Genomic DNA, 17,687 nt, shown 5'->3' on the forward strand with positions numbered 1-17,687 from the left:
AAAAAGATTTTTGCAAAGTTACACACTTTAAAACAACATCAAAACAAAAAAAAATTGGAATCATGATAAAAAACAAAACCTGTAAACAGTAAATTCTCTCGAGGAGTTTAACGTTTTTACACATCATTACACAAATAATACATCCTATTTGTGGTAAATATTTTTGTAAATATATAAATTGAAAAACTTCAATGACCAATAAAAGTTTGGTTTTTAACGGATCATTTTCCTATGATGCCAAAATATAAAAGAGTTGTGTTTTTGAGTTTAATATGGTTTCAACAGCTGGATTTGCAGTTACATGGAGTGTCCACTAGATGGAGACATTTTCTCTTTCATTTTGGCTCATTTTGATCGTAAAAAAAATATTTTTGTGTTTGTGAAAGGAAACAAACACCAATAAATAAAAGATTTACACAAAGTCACACACTTTTGAAAAATATTTGAAAAATTATTAAAATACTACAACTTTGGAGTCACAATAAACAACAAAACTTGTAAACAGTAAATTATCTCAAGGAGTTCAGCGTTTTAGTTGAACCTTTTTACATATTAATATTAGATTTGTATAAATATATAAATGTACAGATTCATTTATTTTCAATATTCTAAATATTAAAAGTTTTTTCTAGTTTAACAGGAACTTGGCATCAGCTGGTTTCACACAGAAAAACTCCCAATCTACCCAAAATGCATAAAGGATGTTCTTCTGGAACAACAACACTCACCCTGAGCTGCTCTGAGGTTTGTTCATCTGATGGAGCAGCTTCAGCAGAATACAGGAAGCTGAACTGCAGGATCAGCTGATAGACACGTTTACTGGAGGGGCAGTCAGCTTCAGCAGGATCTCAGTTCAATCACTAAAACAAAGTGAGGAAAAGTGTCAGTCTGGGATGCAGATCCATGAAAACGAAACTTTTTGAGGTCTCACTCCGACAAGAACTTCTCCATCCTTTATGTTTATTCAATAGCTATTATAAAAACTCTGATTTGTTCACTTATTGTCTTAAATCTCAAATAAATGTTAGAGAATGATCCGTCAAACTGTAAAATGTTGAATTTTTTCATTAAAATATCTTATTTCTGCGTGTTTGTAGTTAAAGGTTTTTATCTGATGCCCAAAATGTGACATTAATTCATCCAAAAGTTACTTTATTTCGTTAAAAATCAAGTTATCATTTAGTCTCCAGACATCAGATAATCTTAAAATGTTAAATCATTTGTAAAAATTAACAGATGAGGACTCTTAGTTTGAATAAGAACTGGAAAGTGCGCGCGCGCTGTGGAATTCGGTGTGGGCAGAGACTGGGGGGTGTGGGGGGGGCTTTAACCTCCACCTGCAGACGGAGATGCCTCCGTCCTCCCTCCCCCGGTGGATGGAGCGCCGCGTCTCCACTGAAGGCGCACTCGGGGCGCAGGAAGGAACTTTTACGCAGCGCCGCTTTGGAGATGATCTGAGGAGTTTCTCAGCCCGGAAGAAGAACCGACTTTAACCGGTAACCGAGCACGGGAGTTCAAGTCTTCCTGTTCATGATTTGGTTTCTCAAATGCTTGTACTCTGTCCCGCAGAGAGGTGACATGGAGAGTCCGGCATCTGTAGGTGAGTGAAGAACATCTTGGATGTCTGAAAATGGCGCAAAGGTTCCGCTGTCTGATGGAGAAGCTTCTCCTGCCCGCAGATGCGCATCACTGGATGCTGTGCGTCGGGTGCCAGCGCAGGATCAGGGACAGGTTCCTGCTCCGGGTGGCGGACGGCCTGTGGCACGAGCGCTGTGTGCGGTGCGCCGCGTGCGGGGACGCGCTCAGTAACTCCTGCTTTCTGCGGGAGCGCAAACTTTACTGCAAGAGAGACTATGTCAGGTAGGAAGAAGAAATGAAAATATCGATGAAAAGTTAAAGTTAAATAGTTCAAAAGTTTATTTTAAGGTTTAAATAACATTGAAATACAAAAAAGTAAAAAACCTCCATACAATTTTAATATTTAACTCTGTTTAAATCAATTTTGAGCTTTTTTAAATAAATAATTTGGATTTGGATTAAAAAACTTATAAAATATCTTTTTTTGCTCTTACCAATCATTTTTGGAACATTTTAAATTAATTTATAAGGTTTTAGGTTCAGGAAATTTTAAAAAGTCCATGAAATATCAGTATTTTGCTCCCATCAGTCATTTTTTATATATTTTTTTATATTTATTTTATAAGGTTTTAAGTTGAGGAAACCTGTTTAAAGTTGTTCTTTGTGTCTTCTTTTTCTACATTCCGAGTTTATTTGGCCAGAAAATAATAATAATTTAAAAAAAAAAAATCAATTTTTTTAAAGGTTTAAACAGCATTAAAATACCAAAAACAACCTCCAGAAAATTGCAATCTTCAACTACTTAATTTAGAGTTTTTAAATTCATTTTGAGTATTTTTAGGTAAATGATTTAGATCTGGATTAAAAAAGTCCATAAAATATCTGTATTTTGCTCAGATCAGTCATTTTTGGTACATCTTAAATTAAGTTACGTTACTTTAAAAGGTTTTAAGTTGAGGAAACCTGTTTAAAGTTGTTCTTCGTGGCTTCTTTTTCTACATTCTTAGTTTATTTGGCCAGAAAATAAATTAAAAAAAACAAATCAAGTGTTTTTAAGGTATAAACAGCATTAAAATACAAAAGACTTAAACAACCTCCATAACATTTTAATGCTCAACTCATTAATTTACAATTTTTAAATAAATAATTTGGATTTGGATTAAAAACGTCCATAAAATATCTGTATTTGGCTCCTAATAGTCATTTTTGGTTCATTTTACATTAATTTATAAGGTTTTAGGTTAAAGAAACTTGTTTAAAGTTTTTCTTTGAGACTTTTTTGCTACATTCTGAGAAAAAAAAAAAAAAAAAACCTGATTCCGGTTTCACAACCGAACCTTTGTTTGTGTTTGACCTTGACTGAGACTTTAGGGAGTCAGACAGACAGAATAAGAAAGGAAAGGAAGTCATAAAAAGTGCCTCGTTTCACCTGAATCCATCCTCTAAGGTGTGTCTGTGTCCGCCTTTGTCCCCCTAAATGTCTGCCTTAATGCTGTCAAACTTGGCAGAGAGCGCCGTAAGAGAACAAGGTGACTGTCTGATGGGGAGGGGGGCGTGCATGCACACGCAGCACACATGTGCACCATCATCCTGTCGCACCTTCACACCCGAGCGGGGTGGAGCTCACCTGACGCCTGTCAGAACGTGTTAAAGTCTTGAGGTCTGTTGGCGTGGCAACAGCAGGCCCAGGACAACATATGGTGGCCCCCACCCGCCCAAAAATAATGACACCCCCCATCACCCTCCAGCATCCTCCCAAAAACAAGTATTCAGCCAAACCAGCCAAAAGGAAACAGCTCGCATTATTTCTGAACAATTTGGTTTGAGCGTTCACTTCCAGAAGAACGTTTGTTTCTGAGGTTTTTTCTACCATCAGGAAACTTCAGCTTCTGCTTCCTCCGGTAAAAGCTGGAGGATGAATTTCGGGATGCTGCGTTCTGGGCGGCGGCATCTGGAAAGCTCTCTCTGAGCGATGGGACGACGCCCAGCCGACCGTAACATATCTGAACCGACCAATTAGTCGGAGGCCCGGAGCCAAGGCCCGGCCTCCGAGCCGGGACGTCTGGGAGGGTTCTGACACCCCCGACACTCACTTTTACCATAGTCAGGGTTTTTAAACCGTGCCAGAACATTTTCTCACCCAAACCGACCCCCCCATCTGAAGATGAGGGCCGGCATCCCTGCCGGGCAGAAAGCTGCAGCTTCTGTTGGGATCCAGCATCTAAAATCTGGATGTTTTTGCATCAGAATTTGATGCTGAAACACTTTTTGTGTTTATTTTTCAATCAATATTTATAACTTGTTTAAATCATATAAAAAAAGATCTAATCTGCATTAAAGATCCACTCTGATAAAAATTGTGTTTTTAACTCGTCCTTCTGACGACGGAGGACATTTATAATGAAGATTAAACTTAAAATTGCATTTTTGTGTATTTATGATTCAAATTGTTGTGAACAAGGAGCAGATGAACAATTTGAGTTGGAAAAAGATTGTGTTTATTCGGACTGAACAATAAATTAAGAATGTACCGACACCACGATTTCAGCTTGTGTGATTGAGATAACTTACAGTTTAATTTACATTGACTCTCATTTAAAGGGTAACCAAACAAAAGAATAAACACTGAATTACTGATCCCGTATTACTGTAACTTGTCTAGATTTGAGAGAAAATTCTACGACTATCTTAACGTTTCATATAGATTCCCTTATAAAAGCGTATTTATTAGAACTGCACAATAAATCAAAAATGTATCAATATCGCAATATCAGTGATACTCTTATCGCAAAAGATGGAGTAAACCGCAGTCAATGGTTGCTTTGAAAATGTACACACATGTCAATATTAGTTTTTGCCAACACAACCAGAAATGTAGATAATTATTCTTTGATGTTTTTCCCTTAAAAGGTTAGAACCAACCTCCTATAGAGATAACTTACAGTTTAATTTACATTGACTTTCATTTAAAGGGTAACCAAACAGAGAAGTTGGAGGCTAACTCCGCCCACAGCCGACATGTAAAAATCCAGTCTTGATTTCTGGAGCTCCAGATCATAACGTTGGACTTCTGAAACGACGTGGGACTTTAATGGTTTGACCAATCCCAACATTCAACTGTAATACATCTATTCAACCTGTAGGGGGCAGCACATAGACGGGTTTAAAACTATATTTATTTTATACGTCAATTTGAATTTGTCAAAAAATAGCAACAGACAGCACTTTTAAAGCCCCATTTATAGAGGTCAACAGACCAAAACAGCTGATTTAGGGTTTGGTTACCCTTAAAATCCTCATGTCATACAATCCAAGTATTTGTGATGTAGAAAATATGCTGGGTGGGGCCACAAACTCCGTGCTCCGCCCCATTCTGATGCATCCACTTGTAGATAAATAGATCCCTGAAGGTCTTTGTTTTCCTCGTCTGAGCTGGAATCTGGTTGATCGCTCTGATATTTTCTCGACATTTTTGTTGTACCGCTAATGCTAGCTTGGGGCTGTGAGAGCTGTAAGCTTGTGGGAGAGACTGGAAACCGATGGATTATGGGAATTATAGTCTAAGTTACTCCAACAGTCCCGCCCACAACTCAGAGGTGAATTTCTAACAAACTCCTGCTGCTCTGCAGAAACTATGTCCTAGAAAATGACAGATCGTAATTTAAAAAGAAAAAAATACTGGGAATGGTTGACAGCAGTTTACTTTTAAAGGGGCTTAAAGGACTTTTTAAAGCTATAATAAATCAACTTATGGCTGTAATAAATAAACACAAACAGCTTCACTGTTTTTCCAAAACTGATAAATAAATCAAAAGTGTTTCCTCACAATTCAAACTTTTAACAAACACCCTATGCACAAATTCAGACTAAATGAGATTATTTCACAGATCAAAGATTAAATAAATAATTATTTTCATAAATATGTTGTTTTATTTTTTATTACGTTCATAAAATACATATTTTTGTTCATTTTAGTTTAAGCTAAAACCATAGTAATATTTCTGAAAATGACATTTTAAAAAATCTAGAAGACTTTCATGTTTTCTGTTGTAGAAACGTTAGAGTTTTCTTTATTTAATTAAAGGAAAAATAAAAGATAAACACAGAATCAGTGATCCCTTATATGTAACTTACAGATTATAAAGTTAATCATATTATTGTATTATTAATGTTAGAGCTCTCAAATATAAACAGAACATAAAAAATGCTAAAACCACAAAACAGGTTCCATTTATTAAAGAAAACTTTGATGTTTTTATTTTAACCTATCAAGGAAGTAGAATTATTTTAATTCATAAACTGATTTCTTTCATGTCGTGTGACACTAATGAGTTGGACGTAGTTTGACTTCATGTCTCAGTGAGCAGGCAGACTGGACATCAGATTTTTGGTGAGATCAGCGGCGTGACGGTGATTGTGATGTGTATCTGATAGCAGCAGCTGTGTGTGTGTGTGTGTGTGTTGGTAATCCTGAGTTAGAAGGACAGATGACCAAAAGGGGCAGTGTCCTGCTAATTTGGAAAACAATCTAAGGCTGTAGAAAGGTTCCTATTGGTCTAATAACCCTTTAGAACAAAGAAAAAACAAAACATAAAAAAGACCCGTTAAGACACATAAACCTGTGTTTCTTGTATGTGTGTGTGTGCAGATAGGATCCAGGTAAACCTGATCCAGAAACAGGATCTCTCTCTTAGCCTGTCTACCCACTCTGACTGCAGAGGTCAGCTCAGAGGTCGTCTGGACCCAAACTTTCCTACCAAACACCCGACGTATCTTACAGTATCTTACAGAGCGCCGTCTACCTCGTCTGCACCACACGACTGCAACGCCGTTCCGCTAACCTGTTTCTCTGCAACGTTACTAACCGCCTAAATGCGGCGTGACGGAGTGCTCCTGCCGTTCCGTCTGAGCTGCTCGACCAATCACGGAAACTCTGAAATATTAAACACCTCTCTGCATTAACGTCTCCTGTGGATTGAGAAGGTGAAGTGGAGCGGGAATTCCATCTTAAAACCATTACTGTCTAGCCACCCTCTGTGCATTCTGGGTAATTTCTTTACGTTTTCTTTAAAACACTTGCTTGTATTTCCACATGTGCCGAAGCACAAACCTTTGCAGCAGTTGAGTCTGACGGGTCAAGCGGCCTGACCGGCCCCGGCGGCGAGGGTCTGGGAATGGGCTTTACGGTTTCCATAGTTACCGTGGAGGGACTGTTGAGAGGTCTCAGCAATGTTTGGCTTCAGGATGTCTCACCTCAGACACTCAACGGGGATTTCTGCTTTATGTTTGGGTTGTTTATGACAGTCGTGCTAATTTCTCTCCTAAAAAAAGTGCTCTGAAGTCGATGCAACAATCGATATGAAATACCTCATTGTCACAATCCCTTTTTTTCATGATGAAAAAGCTTTTAACTAAAAAAACTAAAAAAACTAAAAAAGAGTGTAAACTGGCAAGCAAATGCAAATAACTAAAAGAAAATATGAAGTTTTACTGAAAATATTTTTACGTTTGGGTTGTTTATGACAGTCGTGCTAATTTCTTGGCTAGAAAAAAGTGCTCTGAAGTCGATGCAACAATCATTATGAGTTCATTCATTTTCACAAAGCTTGTTTGTGCTTGATTAAAAAGCTTTTAACTAAAAACCTAAAGAGTGTAAATGTTAACAACTTAAAAAAAGATGGTATTCTTACTTCTATCTTCAGTATTTGTATGTGTTTTAACTTTAAAATATTTCACCACAACCTTTGAAAAAACAATATTTTTAAAATAAAAATATAATAATCTGCTGTTCGGGTCTGTTTGTCTGCGCGTAGAAGGGTCGGCGCTGTCACTTTCTCATGCCTTTGAGCCGACCGCTCCGCTGACCCAGTCAGGCCTGCAGACAAACGGCCGCTCCAGAATGATGACGCATCATCCTGCGTGACAGACCCAAAATGCGGTGGTGCCAGCCTGCAGACAATGGTCCTGCTGCTTGTGGTGGGCCGGCTCCGCCTTTGTCCAACTCTGGTTAAGCAGACTTAAGGATAATTCCACGGATAATTCCCGGGTCCGGCGGCTCAGTCTCTCCCACCGGGAGGTCTGGTTCCCCTCCTCTGCCTGGAGCCACGGCCTGCCGAGAGCCTTTCTCCCGAGCCCCCATGAGCACGGCCTCGGACACGGCTGCTGGAGCCACGGCAACCGTCTCTGGGGCTGAGCCCACCGCTTCTGGTTGCCAGGCGCTAAAATACACACTCGACGTGTTTGGGGTATGTCTGATGGCTGGAGCTTGAGAAGGAGGAGGTGGAGAAGTCAAACTGGAGGTCGCTGTGAGTGACAGGAAGTGGTCTTCTGCTGAGGTGTGGGTTCATCTGATCCAAACAAAAGCGTCTCCATGTTTGCTCCTCCAGCCTGTTCGCGGTCCCCTGTGGAGGCTGTGCGGAGGCCATCGCTCCCTCGGAGCTGGTGATGAAGGCGGGAGCGGCTGTGTTCCACCTGAGCTGCTTCACCTGCAGCGTCTGCTCCCACCACCTGAAGACCGGAGACCGCTGCGTCCTGAAAGAGGGGCGGCTGCTGTGCGCTCGAGAGGACTACCATCAGCGTCTGGCCAGCTCGCCGTCCTCCGACACCGGTACCGTCTGCATGAGCGGGGAGGTCTCAGGCTCTGGAGCGGCACACAACAAATATCATTTCTAAACACAGGATGAACAAAAAGACGATTAATCATTAAGTTCTGTCAGAAATGAAGTATTCCTGCAGCAGTTAATACAAGAAACACATTTTTAAATCTTTCAAGACAAAAATAGAAGATCTACATCTAGAAATGTTGCAGTTTTTTTTTACAAAGTAGATGTATAAAAAGTGAGTTTTGATGAATGAAATCATCAATGAATCAGGAGAAACAAACTATCAATAAGACATGACAGACGTGAAGGTTTATCTGTGACCTCAGGTGATGCTCCATCCGAATTTCTCACCCTTTACAAGTAAAGTTATTACAAAGAAAATCAGAAACATATTTTAACGCTTTAACTACCCTAAAAATAAACACAAAAAATATTTTTTTTTCTGCTGCTTACTGCCCTGGTATGGCGCCTCTAAAGGGACATTAAAGTAAAAAAAAAAAAAATGTAAGTAAAAATTTTTTTTTTCTAAAAATTACTTAGGGGCTCCGTAAAAAAAAGAAGTAAAAAAAAAAAAAAACTTCTATTTAGTAACAAGAACTGTTTTTTCTAAGTTATTGTAGTAAAAAAAAAATCTGGTGATTAATGGGTGCACACCAGATGGTAACTGCTTTTTTTTTTCTCAAGAGAAGGTTCTGTTTACTAATTGATCTGAACCAGTTACTATCTGATGCAGATCCGTTACTAACCAGAATTATTTTTTTTATTATTATTATTTCAATTTTTTTTAAAAAAAACTTCTATTTTTTTTCTTTTATTTCCCTTTAAGGGCTCCGTACCTTAGAGAATACCACACAGAATCAATATTTTTAAAATTATGTTTTCTAAATGCTTCCCACCATTTTGTTAAGCATTCAGTTAAAGGGTTAATGAACAAAAACGTGTTTATTAATAACATTTAAGAGAAAAAACGTATTGATTTTTTTATTTTGTTGCTACAGTTTGAGAGACGAATTACAGATTTGAATTCTGATGTCGGTTTGAACGAACAGAAGCAAGACAGATTCACGTGGGATAGTCCGTCTGTGACGTAACTTCTTTGTCTTCTCAGGTAAAAGTGGCGATGATGAAGACGAGGAACCGTCTGCGAAGGTCACAGACAAGCCGGGCCGAGCAGATAATCAGGAGAACAAGCGTCCAAAAAGACCTCGCACCATCCTGACCACTCAGCAAAGACGCACCTTCAAAGCGTCCTTCGAGGTCTCATCCAAGCCCTGCCGAAAGGTAAAGGAAATCTACGGAGATAAATTGGAGCCAATATTATTTGAAATGTAAAATGTCCAAAAATGTTTGCTATTCTAAAATAAATTTAATATTTTTCAGCTTCAAATGTTCTGTTTTTTAGGTTTTAAAACTCAAAATTTAAATTTAAAAACTTTGATTTTAAAATCTTTTTTTCACTTTCAACTTTTTTTTAAATTTGGAATCTGAAAATTTCAGTTTGAAAAGTTTTGTCTGCATTGTGGCGCGTTGGGGCGGGGCTAACACAAGGGACCAATCGAAATCTATGAGGGTGGTAACTTCAGTCCCGGTGCATTCACCGACTCTGAGAACTGTGATCATTACAGTCAGAAAATGGATGTTTAGTCTGTACTATCACAGTCTGAAATTGTCCTAAGACAGGTGTAAAAAGCAGTTTTATTGTGTTCAAACTGCGCGTACAAAACTCTGTTGTTGCCCGATCAAAGCGCCAAATCATTGTGTTAAATACAGGCATCGAAAACATCCTTTTTAACGTCCTTGAAACACTGTGTTAGCTCCCCCCAACGCGCCACAGCGGGGGCAAAAGTTTTGAAAACAAAAAAAAAGACTTTAAAGTAAAAATAAAGTTAAAAAAAAAGGTTTTGAAACAACAACAAAAAAAGTGTTGAAATTAAAATTTGAGTTTTTAAATTTAAAAAATTGAACATTTGAAGCTGAAAACAATAAAGTTTATTTTAGAAAAGCAAAAATTTTCTGATATTTTAAATATTTTTTGGCCAAACACCAATAATTTTTTTTTCAATTTGTTTTATTTGGTTTTCAAATAATGTTGGCCCCAACCTAGCTCCACAGCACCCCTTTGTTTTCTAGGGGTGTGTATTGCCAAGAGTCTGGTGGCTTATCACGATACGATATATAACATCATATATATTGAATTGTGATATTGTATCGGGATATCATATCGTGATACGATATATATCAATACGATACATATCATGATATATGTAAATATATATATATATATATATTGATATATGTCGTATCAGGATATACATATATAGTACAGATGTGTATTGTCTCACAATACAATATCACAATACGATGTATATCATGATAATTAATATAATTTATATCGTCTATATATCGTAGCGTGTATCGTAATGCGTTGGGGCGGGGCTAACACGAAATGCCAATCAAAATTGATGATGGTGGTAACTTTATTGATTTTGAAGTTACAACATCAAAATCGATACGATGCGATATGTATCGTATCGTGATAAACCATCAGACTCTTGCCAATACACACCCCTAGAAAACAGTACAGCATTCATGTTGTTAACTTAAAGGCTGTTTTCTGTTTATTTTACCCACAATCCTCCTCTTCTTGCTTTAAATGGAACAGAATCATATCCTCCAAATGACCAGTTTCCCTTTTTTTCTCCTTTCCTCCTAAATCTGAACCCAAGGTAAGAGAGACCTTGGCAGCAGAGACCGGTCTGAGTGTGCGGGTCGTGCAGGTCTGGTTCCAGAACCAAAGAGCCAAGGTAACGTGCGCACACACACACACACACACACACGTATCACATGCACATCTAATAAAAGCCCTCTTTCTGCACCGTGTTTGTAAGCCAGGCTGGATTTCAGCCGAGCTTATCTCCTCATACAAGAATCTGATGACATCTCAGGGAGAGATTATTGTAGATTAACCCGACATTTCCTCCCTCATGTATGCATTCTGCCCCTCACTGACAGATGCCCCTCTGCCCCTAATGCTAACACGAGGAGAAAATGCATTTTACCTTAAAACCATACAAACACAACATGCTTGTTTCATCCGTTTAGATGAAGAAACTGGCCAGGAGGCAGCAGCAGCAGCCGGATCAGCTGCAGACGACTCCAGAACGTTGTGAACATTCATCTCATCGCACAGGTATCACACTGTCAAAGCTTTCTTCAGGGACAAAAGCTGGAATAAAGACTGAGAAAACAGTTTCACCTACAACGGATGTCCTCTGCCTGCAGCGCCCCCCTGTGGCAGTCTGACCTCTGAGATCAAGCGAGTGGAATGCTCCTTCACCCCCTCTCAGCAGCAGCAGATGGTCCTCACCACGCTGGAACAGCAGGACTGGGACGTGGACCCCTTCAGGCAGGGCCTGACCCCCCCTCAGATGCCAGGAGACCACATGCACCCTTACGGTAAAGAACCTCAGAGCCGTCCAATCAGAACGGTCCATTTGGTCTGAAACGGTTTCATTGATTCTTAATTAAAGAGACGATAAACTATTAAAGAAATGACATTTTCTGATTGGGTCGTATGTTAACCTCGCGAGTGAGTGAGTGAGTGAGTGAGTGAGTGAGTGAGTGAGTGAGTGAGTGAGTGAGTGAGTGAGTGAGTGAGTGAGAGAGATGGAGAGAGAAAGAGAGAGATCGAGCGAGAGATAGAGAGATATACAGATGAAGAGAGAGAAAGATTGAAAGATAGAAAAAGATGGAGAGAGAGAAAGAGAGAGATTGATGGATTGATGCATTGATGAATAGTCTGTAATTTTAAGAAGAATCAGCAAAAGTAAACTTTTGGATTTCCTTGTAAACAAAGATTTCGTGTTCACCGCGCCCACATTCTTAATATGTTTATATTGTTTTGTTCAGCTTGAGTCCAATTCAAGTAAATCTTCACAATATTCCAGTAAAAAATGTACAAGCAACATATAAACTCCATAATTACGAGCTCGTCACGCCAACGCCGTTCAAATTCTTTAAACTTTGTCGATGTAAACATTTGTCGAGTTTAAATTCCTGATTTTTAAGGAAATATCAAGATGGCCTTTTCCTGAGGTCAGAGGTCAAAGAAACTTTGGTTGTGGTTTTGTCTTAACCTGGTGGCATGTGTGTGAATTTTTATGAAGATCGCTCGAATTATTATTTAATTTTTTCCATTTTGTGCAAAAATCTGAAAATAGCCAAATTTCACACTTTTCCACATAGTACATGTCTATGCCACATAATGTATCGAGCCAGCAAGCTCTGCTGTGGCGATCTAGCGAGCGCCGCTGTCCACCGGGTAACTTAAGCAGATGTGGCAAACACAGGTGGGACCACCACGGAAAGTGCAGACAAACCCATTCGGGACCCACATTTTCTGCCCACTTTCAAACCTAAAGGGGCCCAGCTGCCCTTTCTGGCTGGTAAGTCTGGTAAAATGTAATGAGGCAGTAAATAAAAAAGCCTTAAATTAGCCTAAATGTTTCAAAATAAACATGGTGGTATGCAGCTGTGATTCCCTTTACCAACAATTTGATTTCAGTTTGAAATCAAGAATTGTGTCATTCCTGATGTCATTATAATGATCTAAAGGACACGAGTCAAAGTCACGGCCCGGGGGCCGGATCCGGCCCTCCGGGTAATTCTATCTGGCCCTCCGGGTAATTCTATCCGGCCCTCCAGATCATTTTATTTTATTGTTATTAATAGCCCAATGTTATCTTGCGCTTATTTCTAACTTGCATAAATCTGACTAAATATATTTTTATGTAGAGTAAAATGTACAGTAATATTCCCGCCTTTTTATTATTCGTAATTATGTTAAAAAATTACAGTTTTAAAGTTTTGAAAATTGGCATTCTGCTACCTTTTAGGAATATTTTGGCATGTAGTAAGATTTTTTAGGCTATTTTGGAGTTTAGCTAATATTTCAGCTACACGCTAGCTGTTTTGGCTAATTTAAGCTTTTTTTTAGTTTTTTAAGGCTACTTTGGAGTTTAGCTATAATTTTAGCTACATGGTGGTCGCTCAGGGTAATTTAGGCTTTTCTTTTTAAATTTTTTCAGGTTGTTTTGTAGTTAGGTTTAATATTTACATGCTAGCTGTTTTGGCTAATTTAGACTTTTTTCAGTTTTTTAGGCTATTCTGGAGTTCAAGCTAATATTGCAGCTACATGCTAGTTGTTTTGGCAAATTTAGGCTCTTTAAAAGTTTTTTAGGCTGTTTTGGAGTTAGACTAATATTCACACACCAACTGTAACCTAATTTTTTTTGGGCTACTTTTACATTTAGTTAATATTTTAGCTGGCTATCAACTTCAGTGTTTTCAGCTATCAGCACTAGCATCTTCAGCGGCCAAATTCAGCTTCCAGCATTCACACTATAGGTAATGCTACACATCTAGTTCATAATTGTTAAAAAGTTACAGTTTTAAAAATTGTCATTCTGCTAGATTTTTGGAATATTTTGGCATTTACTAAGATTTTTTGGCTGTTTTGGAGTTTAGCTAATATTTCAGCTACGCTCTTGAAAAGTTTTTAGGCTGTTTTGGAGTTAAGTTTTAAAGTTTTATAAATATAGTTTTAGATGTTCAATAAATGTTTATCCTGTTCGGCCCGCGACCTAAAGTTTGTTTTGGATTTTGGCCCCTGTATGATTGTTTGACAGTCCTGATCTAAAGTAAGATTTTTGTTGTGGATTCATATGGATGTCGTGTTGGTTCGTCTTCACAGGGCTTAAGCTCCTGTATGGATCCGTGGACGGAGAGCCTCTGTGCTGTGTGTCTGACAGCGAAGGCCTCTCTCTGGGCGACTCCTCTCCACTCACTCCCATTGACCGGCTCTACTCCATGCAGGATTCCTACTTCACCTCTTGAGGGGGTGGGGGTGTAATGGAAGCGTGGCGGGCAGCAGAAAGAGCTCTCATCTCCAAAGTGCTTCAGTACTTCAGCGAATGGATGTCAAAAGGGACAGGATGATGCTGCGATGCAACAACACATGATGGAAACTTCCCTTTACTGCTTAGGATGCTGGGAATTTGTCGTCTGTCTCTGTGCGTGTCTGTCGATTCCTTAGACTCTGCTGGAAAGTTGTCGTGTTCTCTTGTAAAAAGCTGTTTGTATTTGTATTTATTCTCATAATATGTCTGATGATTTTAATGACTCAATAAAATAAAAACAGTAAATCTGAGTCTGTCCTTTTGACTAAAAGAAAAGGAAAAACATCCTCTGTAGAAGACATCCAAACCTTTACACACTAATGAATGAACTCTTTTTGGAGGACATTTTGGGCTTTTCAATAAGAAGGGGCGGGACTCTGCGAACTGTAGTTTTGGTAGATTAACAGAAGTCGAGATGGTCGTGCTGGTGGGATGGAGATCAGTCCGTCCTCTCCTCGGATCGTTCCCATCTCAGTCAAATGTCAGTGAGACATCCTGTCCCAGCTGGGGAGAGGATCATCTGATGGTAAAGTGGCGTTCCGTGACAGCTGTACAGGTCAGTGGCAGGTAAGCATCCACGCCGCCGTCATCAACGCTCGCATTGTGCTTCCTGCATTTTTCCTCGGACCACACAGGCTGGAATGCTCCAATCCTGGGATGGAGTGATTGGGAAGAGGGAGGACTCCAGACAACAGAAAGCTGCGTTGGGGAAGAATGCCCCGCGGTGACACAGAGATATGAAGCCTGGCTGTATCAAATGCCTTCTTGCCCCAGCCGTGAACCCTTTCCTGGACCCGTCTCACGTTCCTCTGGATGAAATCAGACCTCGAGGAGCAGCAAGTGCAAGTCAATGGTCAGGAACAATCTAACTGTCCGTCAGCGCAGGGAGATGTTGCCAACTGGGAGCTAGAATCAACCAATCAGGTGTAAGATAACGACCACTGACAGGTGGGAGGAGGGACATTACATTTTTACTGTTGCATCTGTCAAGTCTTAAGCTACGGGAATGAGACACGTTCAAGAACTCGTCCATTTTGTTCACACTGGACAAGCAGGGAAGGGCTTCTACTTCTTTTTCCACTGTTTACTAGCTCATGTCTGCCACCTACAGTTTGTGTAAAATATGTCACAGCTTTATTCCAATATACAAAAGATGGTGTCATAGAATTCCTGCTAAATTAGTAATCTCTCCTCGATTATCCATTTTCAAACGGTTGACACTCCCTTAAGCCAAAGTTCTGTTAAAGCTCCATTAGCCCCTCCCTGGGGGAGTGGTGAGCTGCAGACACAGCCGCACTCAGGAACCATTTGATAGTTTAACTCCCCCAATCCAACCCTTTAAAGTTGAGTATCAAGCAGGGAGGCTCTGGGTCTCACTTTTAGAGTCCTGACCGTCGGTTTGAACTCACAACCTTCCAGTCGCCGGGCGGACACTCTCCCACAGGGCCACTGACAAATCCGAGACCCTGATTGGTCAAAGTTTGACATGGTTAAAAACTTACAATGCATTTTATGTAGAGCCTGAAAACGGTTGTAGAAACTTGTATGGCCAAGTGTGAACACAAGAGTTTGTTCTCGCCTGAAATCACATCGTTTTGGCGGGAACTCTTTACACTGGAACACATTATAAGCTAAAGGTTGACTGGCGATGGTAAAGTGACGCTTTCTGCCATGTGTTGCAGGGAAATCCTGCATCCAGCCCTCCAAGTGGAGGATTTTTCCAAAGTTGCCCAATGATTGATTCAGAATCCGATTCATGAAACAGAATTTTCTAAAGGATTTTCCGCCTCTTTTCTAGAGGGTCGTCCAAAGCAAGAGCGCCTCAGAACTAGAGATGTGAACTCCAAATGAACAGGAACTCCTGATTGATGTGATAGGTAATAAACGTTCTTGTGTTTCTGCAGGTATTTGTGTCTGTTGGTGAATGTGCCCGTGCATGAGCAGGAACTCCTCTGCAGAGACGGCGACACACCAGGGCAGGAAGCCAAGGCGGTCTCCTGAGGGACTTCTCCCCATCATCTCCTTGGCTGCACAGTTGGCTGCACATCGACGGCTGCCAGCACCAGAGGAGGAGGTGAGAAAAATAATCATAATGTGATCATACGGTCACAGCGGGCAGCAATAACCTGATTATTATTCTGATGGTAACCAAACAGTTTCCTGTCAAGAGTCAGTTATTTATGGCGGCGTGGACGCCAGCCGCGGACCACAGAGCCTCTGTCTCCTAACTGCTGTAATTGGCTTCATGCTGCTGGAGAGCTGAAGCAGATACACTCACGTTTCTGAGGATACACAACTAAACCTGAAAACAGACAACAGGAATAATGTCAAGATAAGAGCAAAATAATAAAAGAATTGCTGTTTAACCTCTTAATGCATGAATTTATTACCAATTATCCGTGTAGAACACAATGTTGGCTTTTATGGTTGATCATTTTTATGTCCATCTTTTAATCTGTGCAGTCAAATTTTAGCCAAAACATTTCCTTTATTTCTATTTTTATGTTTATTTTATTATCATTCCATTTATCTATTGTGTTTAATGACTTTTTGTGTTTTAAATAATTATTTTTGTTCAGCAGAAAAGTGGCTATACAAATAAATGATTGAATAATAATTTTTCCAAGGTCTTTAATATTAATTTGACAAATTTGTTTGTTCATTTTGAGAAGCAGCAATTAACAGTGGCCAAAAATAAATAATTAAGAAAAAGAAAAAACAGAGGTCAAATTTGACTCTTTGGGTTTTGTAGGGTTAAATTATATATCCATCCATCCATCCATTTTCTTGACCGCTTCTTCCCGTTCGGGGTCGCGGGGGTGCCGGAGCCTAACCCGGCTACTGAAGGGCGAAGGCGGGGTACACCCTGGACAGGTCGCCAGTCTGTCTCAGGGCCTCAATCACACACACATTCACACCTAGGGGCAATTTAGAGTCACCAATTAACCTATGAAGCATGTTTTTGGATGGTGGGAGGAAGCCGGAGTCCCCGGTGAAAACCCACGCATGCACGGGGAGAACATGCAAACTCCACACAGAAAGGTCCCAGCCGGGAGTTGAACTGTTGAACTATTCTCTGGAGTATAAGTCGCGAGAGCAAAAAATATCTGATCAAGTCAAAGAAAACCAGATATAAGTCGCTCTGGAGTAAAAGTCACACTTTTAGGAAAAAAGTCTGACGTTTCAGAACAAATCCGCGAAGCCCGGTGTAACTAAAATAAACAAATAAAGAAGTACAAGAATACTAATCTTTTGATTTTAGAAAAATATAATAGTTTAAGAGGAAAACAATCAGATTCTCTTCCATGTTATTTTTGAACGGCACTTCTTCGGATGCAGCGCCCTCTGGCGGTTGTTAGTTGAAACAACAAAAGACAATATTGGAAAAATATATATATAAAAAATATAGTACAATAAATATATAAAAATATTTAAATAAAAACAAAAATAAACAATTAAGTTGCTACCGAGTACAAGTCTCACCCCTGGCTAAACTATGAAAAAAACTGACTTATACTCTGGAAAATACAGTAAATCAGGTTTAGGTAAA

At 39.6% G+C, this 17,687-nt stretch overlaps 1 protein-coding gene across 1 annotated transcript; it reads left to right on the forward strand.

The window, feature by feature from the left end:
* Positions 1-1,378: 1,378 nt before the first annotated feature.
* Positions 1,379-14,383, forward strand: lmx1a (LIM homeobox transcription factor 1, alpha). The gene is made up of 9 exons (XM_024279429.2): positions 1,379-1,496; positions 1,570-1,600; positions 1,680-1,860; positions 7,965-8,185; positions 9,289-9,461; positions 10,907-10,984; positions 11,283-11,370; positions 11,463-11,636; positions 13,933-14,383. The coding sequence occupies exons 2-9, from the start codon at positions 1,579-1,581 to the stop codon at positions 14,073-14,075; spliced, it is 1,080 nt and encodes a 359-aa protein (XP_024135197.1). The 5' UTR covers positions 1,379-1,496; positions 1,570-1,578; the 3' UTR covers positions 14,076-14,383.
* Positions 14,384-17,687: the final 3,304 nt, after the last annotated feature.

Source organism: Oryzias melastigma, linkage group LG4 (assembly GCF_002922805.2).
Source record: "Oryzias melastigma strain HK-1 linkage group LG4, ASM292280v2, whole genome shotgun sequence".
In the NCBI taxonomy this organism is placed as follows: domain Eukaryota; kingdom Metazoa; phylum Chordata; class Actinopteri; order Beloniformes; family Adrianichthyidae; genus Oryzias; species Oryzias melastigma.